Source organism: Panonychus citri, unplaced genomic scaffold (genome assembly GCF_014898815.1).
Source record: "Panonychus citri isolate SS breed McGregor unplaced genomic scaffold, ASM1489881v1 Contig00001, whole genome shotgun sequence".
In the NCBI taxonomy this organism is placed as follows: domain Eukaryota; kingdom Metazoa; phylum Arthropoda; class Arachnida; order Trombidiformes; family Tetranychidae; genus Panonychus; species Panonychus citri.
In genome coordinates this window covers 813,115-835,388 of record NW_026515406.1, presented here as the reverse complement: position 1 = coordinate 835,388, position 22,274 = coordinate 813,115, and the positions used below count along the sequence as shown (strand labels likewise).

Sequence of the window (22,274 nt, the reverse complement as noted above, 5' to 3'; positions counted from 1 at the left end):
AATGAAATCTTGTTATCAAAATGAAAATAGGGATTGAAAACATAGGAATAGTTGATATTCAGTTGATTTCATGATAATTTTCAGTTTGCTTTTAACTTCCCCTGTCTGGTTACATGGTCAGTAGATTTTATATCTTGAACATTGGACAAAGAATGAAAATTTCATGATATGTAGTCACAAATAGACATGGTGATGAGAGGGCTGGTAAAAGGTTTGTTCCTTAAGCAGGTTATCATGTTATCATGAACTCAGAATTGTATGGACATGAATAACCATCATGAATGTACAGTAATAGCCAAAAAAAAATTCAACAGTTTTATTGCATTATTATTATATTATTGATGTTTCTTTTATAAAAGTTCATAAGGAAGTGGATTTCAAGATATCTATCAACTATTTCCTAGATTTAATATTTTCATGATATATTTTATTTCATATTTCATGATAATTTAAGTAAAAAAAAAATATTGAGACATTAAATTTTGGATGTTAAATCTGTTGATTTTTCAATCATAATCTTGAATTGGATATAAAATATTATCAGAATTGGAGTAACTGTTGAAAATTGATGATATTTAATACTGATCATCATCAGAATCCACATCACTACCTGAATAAAAGATAATAAGAAGATAATAATTTCAGAGGAGAAAATAAGAGAAAAAAGTTGTGATCAAAAAGTTTTATTTTCGTTTTTTTTATTTCAACTTGTTCAACTGAACTTTCCATGAAAAAAACCTCATGTTCAGAGTTTGAAATACATAAAATTGACATTTTGATAGTTAATGGTTGCTAAATGTAACTGGAGACTCGATGAGATGATCAGATTTATCATCATCATCTTGTGGTTTCAACCAATTCAGGTCAAAAGATGATACCGATAAGGTCAATCAAAGCGGTCAATTCGGAGGGTAGTGAGTGGGAGTGGGTAGATAAGGTTGATGAGTGAGATACACTCTCTCTGTGTCATCTTCTTGGTTTCAAAATCATCATCATCATCATGTCTTATCTTCCTTTCTCTCTCTCTCTCTCACTCACTTCATTCTTCATCATCCTATCCACAAACAACTTGACAGTCCATTAATTTCAAGATACTTGGAAAGTCAATTCAAGGTATCAACAAAAACATTCTTACTCATCATCCTCATCATCCTTATCATCCTCATCTTCTTTATCATCTTATCTCTTTCTCTTGTGTTTCTTTTTTTACATTATTTTCTTGTAACTTTCATCTTCTTCTTGACCAAAGGTACTGAAGGTAATAGTGGACACACTGGTGTAGCTTTTGAATAAAATACATGAGTAGTCATCATGATGATGATAATGATGATAAAGATGATGAGACACATATCTATATGTATAAAGTGTAACAGTAAAATCATCAATCGTTCATGATGGTAAATGATACTTTGTGTTCATCACCATCAAGTTCATGATGGTTCAAGTTTTTTTTGGAAAACTCTTGATTTCAACTTTATATTCTGATCACTGCATGAGCTTTATCATTGATTCAGATACTCAGCTAATGGTCTAAATCAATTGGATTGTGATTCAAATGATATCACCAAGATATTCAGTCTTAAAAATTAAACTTGACAACAGAGGTGGAAAGGTGATGTCGGTGGGAAAGGAGTGATAAGTGATCTCGAAGTTTTTTTGGAACAACAAAAAAAAACTTCCAAATAAGAATTTGAAACAAAGTTATTATCAGATTATTACCATGAACAGGGTAACATTTACATTGGAATGAAATAAATGAACTTACGGTTGAATAGAAGATGAAATTTTATCTCAAGATCAGATAGAAAAGAAGAAGAAAAAAAAGTTCTATTAGAAGTTTCGTTGAATCTCGAACTGATTTGAGAAAAGAAAATATCTTTTCTTACTATTTGCTCCAACTCCTGATTTTCTCATGATCATCATGATGATCATCTAATCTCATCAGATTATCTTCATGATATTTTCATCTTTATCCTCATCAAAACATTCAACCAAAAGGTGAAGCAGATAAAAGTATCGAATAGGAATTAATTGAACCAAATAAACTAATATTCGGAATTCAGATTATCATGATGATCATGATGATTTGAGGAAGAAAAAAAAATTAGATTAACCTTCAAGACTGAACTTAAGTTTATCATCATTTCCTTTGATTTATCATCTTAATATTCATATATCATCATTATAATGATGATTGATCAAGACACTTACAGTTTATTGAGATTGTATTGTTTTTTTTTATCGTTTTTCTTGTTATTTCAATTAGTTAATTGCTGATGACAATCCTCTTAATCGTGGATAATAATTAGTTAAAAATTGGAGCAATTTATTTCTGCTTATTTGAACCAGAATATTTCATCCTCATCCTAATCATTAACAACAATTACCTTTTCTCCCCCTCATTGTACTAATAATCATACACACAAACAACGTGTAATCAATCATGAAACTTACTCACACTTTCATGATCACCATGAAATGATTAATTAATCAATATACAAGTAAAGAACACAGGAAAATTGGGTGAAGAGGAGGAAATGATTTACATATTCTGATGAATTTAATTTCAAAGGGTTTGATACATGATAGTAATCAGAATATCATAAGTTTGTTTATTAAAGTGATTAAAACTAATTATCTCAATTCTGAAAACATGAACATGTAACACAATTGAATGGGTTAGACAGATAATCTTGTTTACATTGGAAACTGATTTGGTTTTAATTAATTTCATGGAAACTGAAAGTTCAGGTGAAAAGGATTAGCTGAATGATGATTATAATCATCATCTTATAAGATGATGATGATTGTTGATTGTTGATTACCATTGGCTATAGATTAGGAATCATTAATTGTGACCACTGGTTGTTGATGTTGTTGTTAGTGTTGTTGTGGGTGATGATCAACTAATCATTAATCACGATGTTAATACAGATAGATTGTTTTTAGAGTGAAAATGTCAGAATTGTTGATTTATCAGAAAAAGAACAAAAAAAAAGTTTTTTTTCTTTTTTTCTCCATTTTGATGAACTTTTTTCTCTTTCCTTTTGATTGTTCATTGTAATCAGAATTGAATTAACTGTTACTTTTATCATGATTATCTTTGAATCTTCACTCCCTTGGTAAAAATTTCATGGTTACCCTGAAGATGGAGGAAAATTAATTGTAATGTAAACTTATTATCCATCAACAACAGATTCTGCTTCGTAAGGGAAGTTATCATGAATTTCATGATGGGAGTGGGAACTTGAACAGAGGAGGAAGAAAAAAAATCTCATCTGAATGTTGAACAATCAACTGAATTAGTGAACCATTGATTTGGGAAAAAAAGGGTAATCAGTTTAATTGAGAAGCTTTCAAGTTGTTGTTGTTGATTATCATGAATCTGATTCTGATGCTGGAATCTCATGTTAACCATGATTTGGAATCAATGTCATCTTATTGTAACACGAGAGAGAATTGTAAGTTTATCTGAAGAAAAAATTGAAACATAAGAAGAGCAAAAATTTTCCGAGAAAAGAATTTTTTTCTTCCCTTTTCTCTATCATTTCCATGATAATCTTCATGGTGCATATAAATATATTCGGATTCTATTACTGATTCCATGTAAGCAAAAGTTCATTTGAAAAAAAGGAGAAGAAGAAGAAAAAAATTCGATCAAGACTTTTTTTCTCTCACTGATTCTGTTCAGTTCATGATTAGAATTGATTATAATCAAGATTATTACCACTAACCAGTAATCAAATCAAAAGATTGCTCAAAGTTTACGTAAAGTAATTAAAAAAAACACCAACATGATAAACAAATTAATCGCAATTTAAAGTTATCTTGTTTTCAAGCAAAGTTTATTATGAGCAATTTAAATTCAATTGAAAACAATTGAACGTGTTTACCATGATAAACACCAGTGATAATAATCAAATTTAATTTTAATCGTTTATCAACTTAAAACCTAATCACATAGACACAGAAAACAATCAACCAACAATCAAGAAAACAGGGAAAAGTTTTTCCAGTCAACACTTTCAACCGATTTCATGATTAATGTATTAGCCCACTCGGAGTAATCATTTTCAACTCCCACTTTCAAATTACTTTTCACCCAACAATAACAACAACACCACCACCACCATCTTCAACCTCCCACCCTCATCACCCACCATTATATTAGCAATAACGGTAAATAATATGAATTATTAGCTTCTATTAAAATGCTTATTGGGTTGATTTTTTTTTCTCATTTTATTTCATGTTGATATTTTTTCACCTTCCATCCAAATCTTTATTATAAATCAATGTCAAGATTTTGCTTCTCTTTGAAATTAACTTTCCACCTCTTCCACCATCATTACCACCCTCACAACCACCCACTCGGCCTCAACAACGATTAACCCTTATCATCCTTATCTTCATCTTGCTCTTGAATTTTCGGAAGAAAATTTCTATTTACTTTTTTTGCCTTCCCATGGGTGGACATTGTCCAGTACATACTGACCATTTCAACGTTCATATGAGAGATGAGGATACGGAAAAGGTTGATGACAAAAACTGCAACTTAATCAAAAAAAAATGAGAATCATTAAATATCAGAATTGAATTGATGATGATTGTAATAAGTTAATCATTAATCAACAATAGACTAAACTGAAAAAAAATTCATTCCAATTGATTAAAACTATTATTTGCCATTACCATTTGATTTGTAAGTTAGTTGCAACTCTTTTGATTAACTGTCATTAATTGTTAATGAGATGAGTTAATTAAATATTTTCATCGTTAATTTATTCATGGGGATTGATTTTATCATTTAATGATATTGGATGATGATTCTTGAAACTCATCATGATAATATATCAAAACTATTGAGCAACATTTGAATGGTTTTGTTGATCAACATGATGACAGAAACAAACATGTGATAAAAATCACCAAGGGATGAATCAATAATGTATATTCAATAATGACAGTTACATCATCACGTTATCAATCAAAAACATTTCATGATCATCATCATGGTTATCATATGAATCTGAATCTGTTGTAACAATTTTTTTTTCTTCAAAGTTAATCGTTGAACTATCAATGATAATCACGACCGTCATATTTTTCATGTGATAAACTGATTGTCAGTTATCATTATCATCTGATATAATTATCGGAACGTTAATTTGAATTGTTTCAACGGAATTGATGATTCATTGTGATGGTAAATCATCATCATCATGGTAAACAGTTTTATCGTTATAACCAATGCAACAAAATTATCATCTCAATGATTTAGACCAGAATCGTTAAAGGTTATTAATAACATGGACAATGAATGATAATAATTGATGATGATCCTCAATGAATTGACAATAATTCAAGTTATCACCATGGTCCTGAGGTCTTCATCATCATCATCATCATGTCGATAGGCTGACAAACATTTCCGGCTTCCTGTTAACAACTTCCCATGGAAATGTAGCCAAAAGGGGACACAGAATATTATTCACAACGAATTCACAATTCGAGTCAGAACTTTTTCTTTTCCACTATTTTCGCTTCCATGGAACTTTATCTTTTTTTTTGTCTTCTTCATCTTCATCAGCAACAATATTATCAGACTTTTTTGATTCTCTTTCAAAAAAAAATATTTCTTCAGTTTCCATGGTGACATGGGTAACATTTCCGCTTCCCTAATTTACATGAGTTCAGTTCCGGTTTAATTTAGTTTTTATATTTAGAATTTTTTTTCACCATCTTTATCCTCTTTGTCTAAATTCTGATTATGATTATAATCATTCAGATCGGATACAATCAGAATTGATGATGAGGAAGATCCCATGGAAAATGAATATAACAAAAAGTTCAGTGGAGAAAAAAAAATCGACGAGAGAATAAAAAAATCAACATTGAATTAAATTCCAATCAACAATCAACAATTCAAATATTATATTTTCGCGATCATATTATCATAATAATCAATTTAAATTGTCAATGATCGATAAATGAGAAAAATCAATGAGATAATATTTATCATTCACATCGTGTAATTGAAAGTTAATCAACTTACTGATCAAATAATATCAAAGTATTAATATTTTTAATTATTATCATCTAGAGACTAATTGAAAAACTTAATTGATTTTGATAATCTTTTAATAATTAACCAAAAAAAGTTAATTAACTTCAAGGAAAATGTGAATAGATGAAGATTTCGAAAATGTAATCCTCGTTCATGAGAAGTTCATTCAGAACTTATCAGGGTTTCTTGTTGTTGTATTTCATTGAATCATCTTAATTAGTGACGATTATGGTTTAATTGTTCATTGGAAATCAACAAAGGAATAAGAAACTTTGACCATGAAAAGAGGCGAAGAAAAAAAATCAGAATTGATTCCATGAATACTCATGAAGTTCATTTTAGTTTTCAGGGGAACTTTTTTTTCAATGATACTCATTCATTCAGAACCATGAAAACAGTTCAACTGATAACAGGGGAAATACTCATGATGTTAAGAAAACAATATAACAATTGAAATTCATTTGAGAACGAAAAATATGATTAGAACTTTTTTGCTCCTTTTTAACTATTTCTTTTGTTACGAACTTTTTTCAAATATCATCATCATCATCATCATCATCATCATCATCTCTCTCTCTCTCTCTCTCTCTCTCTCTCTCTTATCATCATCAATGACATGATATCATCATTTTATTTAATTTCTCATCTTTATCATCATCTCCACCATCATGTTGTTCAGCCTCAGAACTTTTTTTTAACATCAATAGTTTATTATTATAATTACTTTGCCTTTTTGTCTTCATGATGATATTTTCATTTTCTGATGAAGATAATACTCATTTCCCTGTCAGAACTGAAACTGAATTAATAAGCTTCATGATGAATATAACAATATAACTACATGATATGAAAAAAAGCAGACTGAGAACCGGAGATTGAAATATTAATAATGATTACAATATACAAAAGTGAATAGTTTTTTTGACGATTCCCTTTTGATAGTTAACATTTAGTTAATTTAGTTAAGCGTTTTTTTTTTGTATCTATTACAAAGACTTTCAACTAAATTAATCAATCTGATTATTGATTATTAGTTATTATTATAATGGTTTGGTGAGTGAATTGTAATTCAGTTAATTGTTGATGGGGTAAAAGGATTCAAGAGTGTTGATGTTGTTGATTGATTGAGAGGAGAGAGTAACATTTGTTAATCTATTAAGGATGTTGATTAGTTAATGATGAAATTTGATTTACATTGTGATCATTGACCTGTAAGATATGATAAGGTCATAGTGATGATGATAAACATTTTGATTGTTATCATGTTTGGGTAGATGATTTTGTAAGTAAATCAGATTATCATCATCATGGTGAAAAATGAATTTAAATTCACACTGGAAGGAATGAAAAATGTTTAAATAAAAGGGTTAACAGTTTAGATTATCATGATTATGGAGATGAAGATAATAATGATGGAGATCATTTATCAGAATTTCATTGAAATGCTTTAAGATGAGATTAAAGATGATTCTTGGGTTATCATCTTCTTCTTCATCATCACCCTCTTTCTACATGAGAAAAGTTTATTATGCTGATTTCTCAACACCAACAGTTAATATCACATTCGATCGCTTTGCATGTGAGAGATCATTTTTTGTTCGTCTTCTTTTTCTTTTCTCACTGGATTTATCTTCCTTGTCTTCCTTTTCATCACTTCCATTGGAATATTGCACTTTTGTGGGTGGGAATTTGCCTCCATTCTCCTTGGTGTTGTTGCTCTTTTTTTCTCAACAGTTTATTGATAAAAACACTGAATATTATAACTTTGAAATCACTTTTTTTTCTCTCTCTCTCTCTCTCTCCTGAAGATGTGATGATCATGATGAAAATTCTGATACTCATGACTGATCTTTGACTCTTTTCTGCTGCCTCTTTGCTGCTGGATCATAATACATGAGAGTAACAATGAATCTCTCTCTCTCTCTCTTTTCATCATAATGCTTGATCTTTTTATCGGCTCTTTCTTTTCCTTCTTTCTTTTGCCACTTAACTTTCTTTATTCAAATTTTTTTAACAATATTCATCCAGTTCTTCCTGTTTCAGCCTCTTTGCTCTCTATCTCCTTGTCTCCCTTTTTTCTTGATGTTTAACTCGTTCATCTCTTCCAATGAATCGACCTTTTTTCTTCTTAAGTATCGAGGATATCTTGTTTCTCCTTCTTTTCGAATAATTTGAAAGTCAAATGTGAATATATGGTAGTGGTAGAGAATGAGAAAAGTTTCCATTGCATTACATATTCTCGGCTCTTGGGTGATGATGATGTTCACTGTATCTCCTTTAGTAGTTTGAGATGATCTTCTTTTATCTTATTCCTTTGCTTGGTGAGGTATTTTTTGGCTGTTCTTTTTTCCTCTCTCCATAATACTTTGGGTGGGAGATGATATCATTGAATACCTACAGTGAATAAGATGGAAGGTGAATTAAGAGGTTGAAGAAAGGTAACAAAGACAATAAAAGTTGATATACATTATTCAGCACTATAAGAAAATCATTGGTAAGGTGAGAAAAAATGAGTTACCATCGTCTGGAATTATTTTTTTTTCCTCTCCTGTTTTCACATATATTTCATATGGTATATTCACAATAGATTAACACTATTCGGTGAAGAACTGCTCCTTTGACACATCACTGAGACAATTCCAGAAGAAATCTCCTTATATATGGTCCATATTATCATGATAAGTTACTCTTTCATAATAGATGAGCTGACAGCAATTATCAGCTTACTCTTATTCTCATGTTGATTTACACATTAACAGATTAACCATTACTCATTTTTTTCTTTCTTTTATTACTTACATCTTCTTAAAGCAAGCCTTTAATTATTCACCAGGTAAATTTAGATAGAAATCATCTATTTGTAATACGTTACCAATATTTCAAAATGACTTCACTTTAAATCATTTCTCTCTCTCTCTCTCTCTATGAAGAGCTTGACCAAGAACGATGATAAATTTCAAGAATTTAACCAAACACCAACTTGTATTGATAAATTCATTCGCGAACTAAATTTTCTAACAAGAGTAAACACTTAATTAACTTAATTTCGAACCAAATTAACAGAAATCAAGAAGAACAAAACAATTACAAACAATAAGATTGGAAATTAATTCTAAGCGGTAAAAATTAATTCCAATTACATTAATTCGTTTCTTTTTCTACCGTTAGATGGAGTTACTGTTAGTTCTTTGGAAATTTGGTTTTTTTAATTGTTCCAATTTTCCATTGGATTAATTAAATGGATTAAAATAATTTTCATCAATTTCGACAACTTTTAAGTTACTTGTATTCATGGAAAAGTAATCCTGTTATGGTTGGAATCACGAAATTTGAAGAGGCACCAAGATATTTGCCAAGTTGTTATTTTCTTGTGTATCTTAAAAATCAGATTTTGTCAATTTATTTTTGATTGATTGAATTGGATAATATTTTTATCAATAATCATATTATTTTTTTTTTCATCTCCTTTTTTTTAAATTGTTTAACAATATAACTGTCACTGGTTTAGCACTGTAATTCTTTGAGATGAGAAAATTGCACACTCTTTTTGCAAAAAGAAAAACCAATTGAAAATGTAACTAAAACTGGTGAAGTTGATGAAACATTTTCTCCGAACTGTAACTTGGTCCGAGTAGTTTAAATTTAAATAAATTTATATGTATGTTTAGTAGTAGAAAGGAAGAGTTGAACGATCCTTAATCACCATCATGATTATTATTAAGTTGAATTGATGCTGTTGAGCTCATTAAACACGAAATGAGAGGAAGGAAAATCCAGAAAAAAAAATGATCAAAATAAGAGATCGACAACTTGGAAAATATTCTGAGCTTTTCTTTGAACGAATTAAATTGTTTGGTTGAGTTGCTGTGTTGATTTATTTTCCAAATCTTTGTTCACATTTAGTATATCGGCTGATGACACTGATAAAATCTTGTTGGATTAGTTTTCCAAAAATAGGTAAATGAATAAACTCTGTCAGCCTAATGTGCCAAGGTAAAAGACCAAAGAGACAAGGAGTTGGCCCACAGAGAATCGCTAAATCGGGATCAGGTAAATGTAATTTTGAGAATAAAAGTTGATCCACTTTTTCTGGACTAATTTGAGTGTCACAATTATCATCACCATTTGTATCTTCTAATTTTCTTCTATCCGAATCGTGTTTGATCATTTCTTTAAGAACCATTGCCATTATCGCTTTTGAATCAAGAAGTGATAATACTCTCACTTTGGAAGAGCTATAATCACAGTGGAAGATGATATTGTGCCGAGTTGAGCCTATTTAGAAAATCAAAAGAAAGAAGAAAAAAAAAGGATTAATATAAAACATCGAAAAAGTTTGAACCAAAAAATTGAGATGAGAATTGACAAAAAAAATGATTTTCTTTCCAATCATCAGCTGTATTCTTACCATTCTGTTGATCACCTCGGAATTTCAATGGATAATTTGAATTTAACTGTTGACTAATATGATTCTCAAGATCTGATAAATATGAAATTAGAAAACCTAAGAAAAAGAGAAAAGAAAGAGAATAAAGATATAAATAAATCTGAAAGAATAAAATACAAAATAGAATAGAATAGAAAAAAAAAGAAAAGAAAAGAAAAAGAAGAATGGAAACAAAATCACTTACCTTCACTATCATATAAACTTATATTATTTATCCCTAATTTTATAGACCAGGTAACAAGTGATGCTACATCATTAATGGTTAACAAATTATCATTAAAATTGACCACAAAAACAATGTGATGAGGTAATTTAATTAAATTAAATTTAAGTGAATCTAAATCACCGGTAAGGTTAACTTTACGTTGCCAAGAGAGTAACCATCGTTTAAGGAAAACAATTATAGCATAGGTAATGTGAACTAACTTATATAGAAGAGTAAAAAATAAATCAACAATTACGTTAATAAACATTGATTATGATTAATTGATAGTCCAAAAGAAAAAAAATAATAAAGAATAACAATTAATTAATCAAACAAAAAGAAGTAGAAAAATTTTCCAATCAAAGAGAAACCAAAACAAAACTACATCACCTTAACATTTTTCCTTCTTCGAACACCAGATGGAGTAACTTGTCTTCTTTTTCGCTTTTTTTGTTTACATGATTTTTGATTTTTCTGTTTCCATTTTTTAATTGTGATTGAAAAGATTTTCTCTTATTGTTATTAACTGATTTAATTTTCTTTTTCAAGCTTAATTATGGTAAGTTAATTGTTCGATTTATTGAGAGCTTGTTAATTGATTGTATGGATCATTTTTCTGTCAATTGTTTGATTGTTTTTTGTTTGTTTCTTTCTTTAGGAAGGATTGACCAATACTCTTATTCAAGTTGGTGTTGTTGGTGGAGCTCCAAAGGATCAAACTGATAAATATCGGATTATTTTGGATGAAATTATTAACAATCAGGATACTAACGAGAAAATAGAGGGTCTCAAGTTGTTCGTTAAAACTATAATCAATGAATCTGTTAGCTTGGTCATATCAAGACAATTGTTGATTGACATCGCTGTTTTGTTAACCAAATTTGAAAATGATGTTACTAAAAATATCGCTCATTTTATTTTGGATAAAGTTCAACCAAGGGTTATCTCATTTGAAGAGCAAGTTGCTGCTATTAGGCAACATTTAGCAAGTATTTATGAGAAAGAAGAACAATGGAAAGAAGCAGCTAATGTATTGGTAAGTTGACTGATTGTTTTCTAAATTGTATCCTTCCTCCTTTGTCTTTGAGATTTTCTAATGGTTATTGTTACTCATGTTTTGTTTTTCGCTCTCCTCTCAGGTTGGAATACCTTTGGAAACTGGTCAGAAACACTACACTGCTGATTATAAATTGGAAACTTATCTAAAAATTGCTCGACTTTACCTGGAAGATGAAGATCCTGTTCAAGCTGAAGCGTTTATCAATCGAGCTTCAATGTTACAAACCTCAACACAAAATGAACAGTTACAAATTCATTATAAAGTCTGTTATGCTCGAGTTCTTGATTATCGGCGAAAATTTATCGAAGCTGCTCAAAGATATAACGAACTCAGTTATAAAACGATCGTCGATGAGGTCGAAAGAATCGAATGTTTAAAGAAAGCCATGATTTGTTCCATTTTAGCTTCGGCTGGTAAGATTTTCTTTTTTCTTTTCGACGATTGTATTTATCATCATCAATATCATTAATAGAATTTGTTGATCTTCTCTAAATTTCACTTTCCTTTAGGTCAACAAAGATCTCGAATGTTAGCTAATCTTTTCAAGGATGAAAGATGTCAACAACTTCCATGTTTTAATATACTTGAGAAAATGTATCTCGATAGGATAATCAAAAGATCAGAGATGGATCAAATTTCTGAATTACTCGCCGCTCATCAAAGAGCCAAAACTGCCGATGGTTCATCAATCATGGATCGAGCAATCGTTGAACATAATTTACTTTCCGCTTCCAAACTTTACAATAATATTAAATTCGTTGAGTTAGGAGCCATTCTAGAAATTGATCCTCGTAAGGCTGAAAGAATTGCTTCTCAAATGATTACCGAAGGTCGAATGTCCGGTTCGATTGATCAAATTGCGTCCATTGTTCACTTTGAGACTCGTGAAGTTTTACCAACTTTCGATGAGCGAATTCAGGACATTTGTTTCCAGGTCAACAATTTAATCGAGAAAATTAGCCAATCATCACCTCAATGGATTGAAACAACTCTGGATGCACAAATGATTCTTTAACCAGGATAAATGGATTGAAACACTTTTTTTTAATCATTGTATAAAAACAACAAATGTCCACAATTAACAATTGAAAAAGAAACAATTTAATCAACCCGATCATCTATCCCGAAATCAAACAAAACAAAAGCAAAATATTGAGTCGAGTTGAGGGGAAAAAAGATATTATTTGTTATAACAAAGAAACGATGAGAAAGGAAAACTAATTACCTGTACAAACAACTAAGAGTCAAATTTTCCAATTCTAATCTCTTAATCACATAAATTAAGGCTTTAATTGTTGAAAACCTTACTCCTGGTATCCTTGAGGCACTTGAAATCTAATTGGAAATGAAAATTAAATAATTTATAAAAAATTGAACAGTTTTAATTGTTACAATTAGCTTACCGATGTTAGTCTTTGTTTGGATAATAATTCACGGGTAACTTTCTCTTTTTCTAGACCGGGTAACGCAAATCACTTGAGTTTTCATTTGTTTGTAGTTTCATTGGATTATCTTGAAAATAAAGTGAGACTCGAGTTGTTGCATAAGGAGATGGACAGTAAACGCTGGTTCGTTCATCTCTTTGGACAGTTTCATAAACGACTTTGAAAAATTGAGAAACGAATTATGTTCAACTAATAGTTTCATTATCAATGTTTCTTTTACCCGATTTTACACAAACGTTTCCCCACCTATTGAATGTTTATCAATCAAAATTGAGAACAAAAAATAAGAGTTAATTGCTGCTCTTTTCTGTTGAAACAATAATCTAAAAATCTGATATTTCTGATATTATCTTAACTCGAACTCGGGTTATAATCAATTGATTGTTTAAAATTGTTGCTGTTCAGTAAACTTTTGACGAGTACTGTATTTACAAATCAACATTTGAGGTATTGAACGAGAGGATAATGGTAATTATTTCCTTGGCTGATAAGTCGTTCTAAAAAGAGAAACAATCTTTGAATAATGATCTCTATCGCATGAATTGGACAAATAATCGAAATTTTAATTCACAAAAGTCCAATTACCAATTTCAGTAAGACGATACGAGTGTTTGTCAGCTCGATATTTTCAATTTTCAGCTGAATTTTTTCGGCTTAAGATTCAAGCTACATATTAAAATGGACTTAATTGTTCAGTTAATTGTGTTTGTTTAAATTAGGTTAGGTTAGGTCTTTGCTAATAAGGGTCACCATGACCAAAGAAAGGCCCGGAGGGCCTGAGACAATCAAACCGAACCTTAAGCCGATAAAAAATTCAGCTGAAAATTGAAAATATCGAGCTGACAAACACTCGTATCGTCTTACCCCAATTTCGTTCAAGATCATACCATATCAAGAGATTCATTTTAATACATAATAAAATAAATGATCTCACTAATATTCATCTCAATAATAAGAATGTTGTTGGTGGTGTAAGTTGTTATATGATAAGATTCATCAGATTACTATCATTATATATCTATCAGATTGACTCAACAAAATAAGAACTCAGATATTTGTATGAGAATTCAGTGAAAGTCACTTAGAATTGCTGTATTATTGATTAAAAGCACTTGAAAGCTAAAGTCTAATTACCTGATATCAGACCCCTACGCAAATGCAGATGATTAAACTTGGGGAATTAAATTAGATCAATCTACTCTGGAATTGTTACTCAAACGTTTAAATACGAATGGATAAAGTACAGGGTGTTTAGATTTGAACTAACAAATTTCGTTGTCTCATAATAAAAGCCACACTCTCTCGGATGGCCTAAGCATAGTATAAATATGAAAAGATGGATCTTTGTGAAGTAATCACATAGAAAGTTCAGAGGTCAAGAAGCTGTGGCGCTGGAGAAAAGCTAAAAAATCATTTCTAAAATTCATTTTTCGAGTATGAAAATGTTTTTGAGTTTAATCTAACTCTAGAAAAAGAAAGAAAATTTTGCTTTTAGACTTTTCGATTTAAACTCACGATCAGCTTGCTATTGAAGTAAAGTCTCTTAAATCAGTCATTCATTGAAAGCTTTGGCATTTTATGCGTCGAGAGTACACCTTGTATACTTTTTGAGAGTTTAGTTTCTATTCACTTAACAATTTACATTTACGTATTACAATTTCAGTTGAGTTTATTCAGAGAACTTTATTGAGACAAACAAATTGAAATTGGGAGAAAGTTGTATAAAAGGAAAAACCTTTCGATATGAAGATTAATATTAGATAATAAAATTTCCAACTGAATTAGTGACAAGTAACTTCCAACAGTTAAAATTTATATCGCTTGATACAAAAAAAACCATGGATTTCAATCTTCGTATGAATTTTATTTATTTCTTGTTCTTCATCATCATTTTCATGGGGCTTTTGTCATCTATATCCTGCCAGTTTGGTGGTCAGCAAGGACAATATGGTGGAAATTATGGTGGAGGTTATGGTGGTGGTTTTGGTGGAGGTTATGGTGGTGCTGGTGCTGGTGCTGGTGCTAGTGCTAGTGCTGGTCTTGGTGGTAATGTTGGTGCTAATGCTGGTGTCAGTTTTGGTGGTGGTCTTGGTGGTAATGTTGGTGGTATTGTTGGTGGTGCTGGTGCTGGTGCTGGTGCTGGTGCTAATGCTGGTGTCAGTTTTGGTGGTGGTCTTGGTGGTAATGTTGGTGGTATTGTTGGTGGTGCTGGTGCTGGTCTTGGTGGGGAATTATGTTGAAAGTTATGGTCGTTAGCTATCAGATTGATCCGAGCAAAGTGCACTGACTTTATGATCAAATAAATATCAAGCTAATTATCGAACTTAGACAATTTTGTAATATTTAATAACAAATGTCAGCTTAATTATATTTTAGTTTAAATTTAAACTAATTTTCACTCATTTTTAATTAATTGGAAATTGAAAAATTGAAAAAATCAAGTGATTATTTGCGACGAAGATTTGCGAGCATATCAAAGGGGGGTATTATTAATACTTTTTCCCAAATTTTGCAAAATTTAAAAAATTAAGTTTTTCGATTTTTCTAGATTATCCATAAATCAGTTGATTAATTACATTTTATTCTCTTACATCTAACTTCTATTATCTATGGCTATTTTAATGTAATAATTATAAAAATCTAACAATATTACACAGGCCTCCAAAGAATTTGCAAATTACTCATAAACGCTTAAAAATATTTATATTAATTAAACCAACTGTTAAATCAAAATTCTAAATCCCCAACCCAATTACCCTGTAAATGAGTAGTACTAACTCATGGCGTCAATTTCTAAGTTGACGAGTCTCTTTGGAGGCCTGTTGTAATGTCCAATCTTCGCGCTCTGAAACTTTCATATACAAAATAAAATGAATAAAAGTTAGGTAATTGTTTATCTCTTTCCTAATTCTAAATTGTTACTCCCACAGCTCAATATGAAAAATTGGTCGAGAAGAAAGAAGAGCAATTGATTTCCATTTGTTGTTTTACTTTTATATTGGTTGTAATCTCGTAATTCTATCCAAGTGATGAGCGAAATTTTCATGATAAAATTAAATCACAACTAAGAAATTCTATACATGCTTATGATCAGACCATCTTTTAACTAAGAGTTACAGGAAGGGAAATTACAATAAGTTCGAATTTCTGAATTACTCGCCGCTCATCAAAGAGCCAAAACTGCCGATGGTTCATCAATCATGGATCGAGCAATCGTTGAACATAATTTACTTTCCGCTTCCAAACTTTACAATAATATTAAATTCGTTGAGTTAGGAGCCATTCTAGAAATTGATCCTCGTAAGGCTGAAAGAATTGCTTCTCAAATGATTACCGAAGGTCGAATGTCCGGTTCGATTGATCAAATTGCGTCCATTGTTCACTTTGAGACTCGTGAAGTTTTACCAACTTTCGATGAGCGAATTCAGGACATTTGTTTCCAGATCAACAATTTAATCAAGAAAATTAGCCAATCATCACCTCAATGGATTGAAACAACTCTGGATGCACAAATGATTCTTTAACCAGGATAAATGGATTGAAACACTTTTTTTTAATCATTGTATAAAAACAACAAATGTCCACAATTAACAATTGATTGATATTATTTGTTATAACAAAGAAACGATGAGAAAGGAAAACTAATTACCTGTACAATTAACTAAATTGTGACCTAAATCCATCAAAAAATGTATCAAGTAATTGGAATCATCGTTAATTAATCAAATAATCTTCTAAATGAAAATGAAAATACTGATAAATTTCAATGCTGGCGGTTGTTGATGATAATCATCTTGGTGATGTTGATGTTTAACAAATTGAACACTTTAAATTGTTTAATTTGGTGAAGCAAAAATTAACCTACTATTAACAAAAGAGGATTGTTAAAGTTGGCGGTTATCGTTAATTAGTTAGAATTAATTAACCGGAAAAGAAAAGTTGTTTATCCAGTTCAACATTCATCAGAAAAAAAGACAAATTAATTTGTCTCTTTTTCCTCATCATCATCTTTTTTTTTCATTCAATTTTTACCCCAATACAATTGATTACATCACCATCGTAATTGTGAATTGATATTTGCCATTGAAACAAAATTATCAACAACTGTCTTGATTTTCAAAGTGATTAAGATCATTAGAAATTGATTAATTTGTCAACAATTAAAATGGTTTGGAAAGCAAAGGAGATTCGTGTTCCAGTCCCATATGGTTATATTGCTACCAAAGTGTGGGGTGAACGGGAGAGCGCCGATGTTACCATAGTGGCCTTACATGGATGGATGGACAATGCGTCGACCTTTGACCCTTTGATTGAAAGTTTAGAAGGAAATTATTACATAATCGCTGTTGACCTGCCGGGCCACGGGTTATCCTCACATTACCCAGCGGGTGTACCTTACAGAAACATTTCCTGGCTAATTGATTTACGTCGGATTGTTAATTATTTTAATTTGGATCGAATCACTTTTCTTGGACATTCAATGGGCGGTAATGTGGCCTTGATGTATTCCTGTGTTTACCCAGAAAAGGTTGACCGATTGATTGCTTGTGATATTTTTAAAGAGGCAACTTTCCCAACCGATTCGCTGCCCAGTGAAATGGCCGCTTCGATTCAAGTTTTCCTCGAATCCGAACAACGGCCTAAGATCGTCAAACCTTATTCGTACGATGATTGTATTGACATTCTCATCTCGACCCATTACAACGGAGCTCTGACCAAAACAATGGCCGATTATCTGTTACGTCGAGCGGCTCGAGAAACATCGGACGGTTATGTGTTCACCCGGGATCCTCGGTTAACTGCGATTGTCCACCAAAAGTATGACCTCAACTCACTAATTAAACTTTACTCTTCCTCTAAATGTGAAAAGTTTGTCATCGTTGGTAATCGAGGTACCACCAAATTAGATTCACCTGAAGCCCAGGCCATTATCGATACTCACAAAGAATCATCCAAATACTTTAAATTGATTAAAGTCTCCGGTGATCATTATCTTCACTTATCAGCGCCCATTGGAACCGCTAGACATGTTGATGCATTTATCAAGGAATCCATTTCAAGGATTAATTCATCCACACCCGATAATTAATCACATTTAATTACCTTGTAGTAGTTGTTTCAACGTTTTTTTTTGTGTTCTTATTTTCCCCTCACCCCAGCGGTTTAAATAAAATTCATTTGATTGGAATTATAAACAAAAAATTATGTTTATCAATTTTTTTTCACACTTTATCAATGTTAACTGTAGTTACTTTTTTGTTTTTGGTTAAGTTTGTTGTTATTTAAAATGATGTATTGATGAAAGTTGAGTGTTGTTGTTGTTGTTAATTAAATGATAAAAACAACATTTTCGGTAATCATGATATTATTATCATCTTGCATTCTATTGAGACAAGCATCAACTTCGGCATCAGACCAGCTATCAGGTCCATCTTTACAAAATACTTGCTTAATTGCCGTCATTGGTAAAGATTGAGCGTGACTCTTACGGAATTCATTCATCAGAATTTTCTTGAATTTTTTCAGCCGTTCGTCACTTACTTCAACTTCAATCAATGTTGTCATCCGACTGGACGAGGTTTCACCAGATGGACCGGCGACTGATTCTTCAGTTTCCATAGATTCTGATGTATCACGTTTTGCAACTTTAGATCTTGGTCTTCTTCCTTTCGATTTGGGTTCTTCTGCTTCTGCTTCTTCTTCGACAGCTTCATCTTCTTCGTCTTTCTCTTCGCTATCTTGTCTACTCTTTCGTTTGGCCGCTTTCTGTCTTTCCGAAACTGGAAGCACTTCATCCTGATCACTATCTGAGCCTGATCCATCGCCTCCATCATCATCACCACCTCGTCGTTTCTTAGGTTTATCATAAACTTTCTTGAAAATGGCAAACTGGATTAATTCAATGGCAGCATCAGCGTCACGAGCTTCAACGATACGACTCAATCTGGCTTTGGCGTGAGCTGTAGCAAGACGGATCAAAGTTTCCAATGAACGAGCTGTAACTGGTTGAGTCTGTTGGTTGAATTAGAAACAAATAGTTATTGATTTGAAAATTATGGAAAATAGACAAATTTCTTAATAATTTACGTACTTTGGCAAGGTCAGTATGCTCTTGATCGTAACTTCGAAGAGTAGTGTAGGCTTCCGAAATTTTCTCACATGCATCTTGCGTCAAAATGGGTTTCATTGACTTCGCAATGTGAATGTATTTCTTCATGAACTGAACGCTGACAATTTTTTCACTATCATGAAAAAAAGATGTAAAAAGTTAGCAACAGTTTCGGAATAATTGTAATATGATACTTACGATCTTGATCTATTGGCATGCAATAAGTTGTCATATTTTTCATAAATAGGAGTATCTCCTTCCTCTTCATCGATTGTCTCGAGATTTTTGGTTGATAGGAAATCAGCAGTTGATATAATTGGCAAAGCTAAATTGAACGAAAAGAAATAGTTTAGAAAAATATAATTTTGCAAGAATAATTAATCACTTACGTTCACCATCTTCTTCATTGGCAGCTCGATATCGGTGCATTCTAACAACATGATCAGCAATTTGAGTGTCAAGATCTCGATCGTGTTTATCAAGTAAAATGAAAAGTAAATCAAAACGAGATAAAAGTGAATCTTGAAGACCAATATTGTCCATGGGATTTTTGTACTCATCGTATCTTCCATAAACAGGGTTGGCTGCAGCGAGAACGGAGCATCGGGCATTAAGGGTAGCATGAATTCCAGCTTTACAGATAGTAACTCGACCTTGTTCCATGACTTCATGAATAGCGGTTCGATCAATATCCGACATTTTGTCAAACTCATCGATACAAACAACACCTCGATCCGCGAGAACCATGGCACCAGCTTCTAAACGTCTTTCACCAGTCTCGAAATCTGAAGTAACTGCAGCCGTTAGACCAACACCAGAAGATCCTCTACCTGTGGTTGCAATGGCTCGAGGTGCTGTGTGTAAAACGTATCGTAACATTTGAGACTTGGCAACGGAAGGATCACCAACCAGAAGAACGTTAATATCACCTCTAAGTCGGGTACCATTGGGAAGATTTTTCTCAACCCCGCCGAGTAACATACAGAGAAGAGCTTTCTTAATATACTCATGACCGTGAATGGATGGTGCAAGAGATCGAGACAGTTCTTCAAAAACATTCTTATTTCTTTGTCGGCTAAAGGTACGACATTTTTGTACATCTTCAGCTGAAATGGATGGTGCTACTTCTTTTGACATTAGTTGGATATTATTGGCCAACATGATGGTTCGAAAAGTACCACTGGAATAGTTTCCCTGTTTAGAGGGTAAACAACGGAAAACACCAACAACTTGTACTCGATCACCAGGTTTACAGGCATCAACCAAATCATTATCTGCAATGATATCAACGGAACGAGGAAGCTGACCGGCTGGTGCTTTTTCAGGCATTTCTTGAATGGTAAAGGTTTGATGATCTTTGTAAGTTGAAAGACCAAACTCAGTCTCTAGTAAATTACCATCTTCATCTTTAGTTGGATAAACGGTTGATGAGGGGAAAGCATCATAAGATGTAAGATCGGTATATTTTCTTTCCATAACTTTCTTTGTTGTAGGACAATAATGAACCGATTTGATTACTTTGGGCCTAACAAGAGAACATTTGGTAACAATACCCTCAACACAAACGATTTGCCCAAGATAAGTACTGGTTAATGTTCGAGGCGTAACATGTTTAGCACCAAAAGATCCTTCTAACCCAATGAAAAGATCTGGAACCTTTTTGAAATAATCAGGATCTAGAGAGAGGGTATAATCACGTAGAGCCCTTTCAAAAGCAACCAGCTCTTCAAAAGCATTGATCAATAATGATTTTGCTCTTTCAGGTGATTTCTTCCTCAAATCATTAATATTAACAACCAGTCTCATCTCATTGTGAGCAATCATCTCCTTAACAAGGCGACAATAAATTCCATGGTCACTCTACCCAATTCGAACATCCAACCAATCAGAAGAAAACGAAGAAGAAGAAGATAAAAATAACATAAAAGAAACCAAAAGATTAACAATTAAGAATATAAAACACAAATTAACCGGGAAAATAACACAGGCCTTAACAAAAGCAGCTACTTTTTGCTCCAACAGGAGAAGGAAAAAATAAACTCACCTCATCATCAAGAAAATCAAGATAAGCCGCATAAGGATCAGTGGTCATGATGAAGGAATAATGGATTAACTAAAAGAAGGTCTAAAAGATGAACAATTAAAAAAGCAAATCAAATTAAAGATTAAAAAATTAACGAGATCAATGAAACACTTTAAACTTTAAAAGGCAAACAAACTAATGGAGGCAAAGAAAGAACCAAGAATAAAGAAAGAAAAGAAAAGCGGGAAAAGAATAGAATTTTTTATTCTACAAAAAGATGGAGCCACTTGAGGAAAAAAAAGCTTCCATTTTTAAATTATTTTCTCATTTTAACAAATTAATCTACTAATTATTAGGTATCCTCAAAAGTTTTTGCACTTTTTTCATTGATGATTTTTTTAGTACTAGATATTAGAAGATAAAGAATTTCTTATTATTAAATTGATACTATTTTAAAGCTTAGAATTTTCTCTTTCGAATGATACTAATTTTATTAATTTCGGACAATTCAATTAATTACAATTAAATTTATAGTAATGGTGTTTTTTACCGAGTTTTGATGACTCATCATTGAGGTCACTTTTTCCGTCGGTAAAGTGACCTGAAATTTTTTTTGATATGATTAACATGTGGTCCTAATATTGAAATTATTTAGGAAAAAATTTGATCTATTTTGCTTATTAAATTGAATAGATTAGTTACCTATTCTGATGGATTAGACCCGATTTCTATCAATACCTCACCATTGAAAATTTTACCTTTTTTTTCATAAAAGGTGAAAATTGGTTCTCTATGGGGATTTAGTGTTAAATGATTAGTTAATTAAGTTTTAGTTTCTTTATAATCAAATAAGCAAAATAGATCAAATTTTTTCCTAAATAATTTCAATATTAGGACCACATGTTAATCATATCAAAA

General features: G+C 31.6%; 5 protein-coding genes across 6 annotated transcripts; 3 read left to right on the top strand and 2 right to left on the bottom strand.

Annotated features, from left to right (window-relative positions):
- Window positions 1-7,855: 7,855 nt before the first annotated feature.
- LOC128396658 (dehydrodolichyl diphosphate synthase complex subunit NUS1-like) lies at window positions 7,856-11,120 on the bottom strand. Of its 2 annotated transcripts, none has more exons than XM_053357288.1 (4): window positions 10,699-11,120; window positions 10,476-10,571; window positions 8,534-10,342; window positions 7,856-8,461 (listed from the first exon to the last, which is right to left on the bottom strand). In XM_053357288.1, exons 1-3 carry the CDS (start codon window positions 10,985-10,987, stop codon window positions 9,942-9,944), a joined length of 786 nt encoding a protein of 261 aa, XP_053213263.1. In that variant the 5' UTR covers window positions 10,988-11,120; the 3' UTR covers window positions 7,856-8,461; window positions 8,534-9,941. The 2 variants fall into 2 exon arrangements, with proteins under 2 accessions (XP_053213263.1, XP_053213257.1); XM_053357282.1 differs by having other exon boundaries at window positions 8,586-10,342.
- An 18-nt stretch (window positions 11,121-11,138) lies between these two features.
- On the top strand, window positions 11,139-12,893 carry LOC128396625 (COP9 signalosome complex subunit 4-like). Its single transcript, XM_053357241.1, has 4 exons — window positions 11,139-11,278; window positions 11,378-11,755; window positions 11,859-12,192; window positions 12,289-12,893. The coding sequence occupies exons 1-4, from the start codon at window positions 11,276-11,278 to the stop codon at window positions 12,792-12,794; spliced, it is 1,221 nt and encodes a 406-aa protein (XP_053213216.1). The 5' UTR covers window positions 11,139-11,275; the 3' UTR covers window positions 12,795-12,893.
- A 2,226-nt stretch (window positions 12,894-15,119) lies between these two features.
- Window positions 15,120-15,464, top strand: LOC128397195 (uncharacterized). Its single transcript, XM_053357884.1, has one exon. It carries the CDS (start codon window positions 15,120-15,122, stop codon window positions 15,462-15,464), a length of 345 nt encoding a protein of 114 aa, XP_053213859.1.
- A 1,424-nt stretch (window positions 15,465-16,888) lies between these two features.
- On the top strand, window positions 16,889-18,420 carry LOC128396635 (probable serine hydrolase). Its single transcript, XM_053357252.1, has one exon. It carries the CDS (start codon window positions 17,390-17,392, stop codon window positions 18,311-18,313), a length of 924 nt encoding a protein of 307 aa, XP_053213227.1. The 5' UTR covers window positions 16,889-17,389; the 3' UTR covers window positions 18,314-18,420.
- On the bottom strand, window positions 18,413-21,573 carry LOC128396615 (zygotic DNA replication licensing factor mcm3-like). The gene is made up of 5 exons (XM_053357233.1): window positions 21,378-21,573; window positions 19,723-21,193; window positions 19,532-19,658; window positions 19,316-19,466; window positions 18,413-19,236 (listed from the first exon to the last, which is right to left on the bottom strand). The coding sequence occupies exons 1-5, from the start codon at window positions 21,423-21,425 to the stop codon at window positions 18,553-18,555; spliced, it is 2,481 nt and encodes an 826-aa protein (XP_053213208.1). The 5' UTR covers window positions 21,426-21,573; the 3' UTR covers window positions 18,413-18,552.
- Window positions 21,574-22,274: the final 701 nt, after the last annotated feature.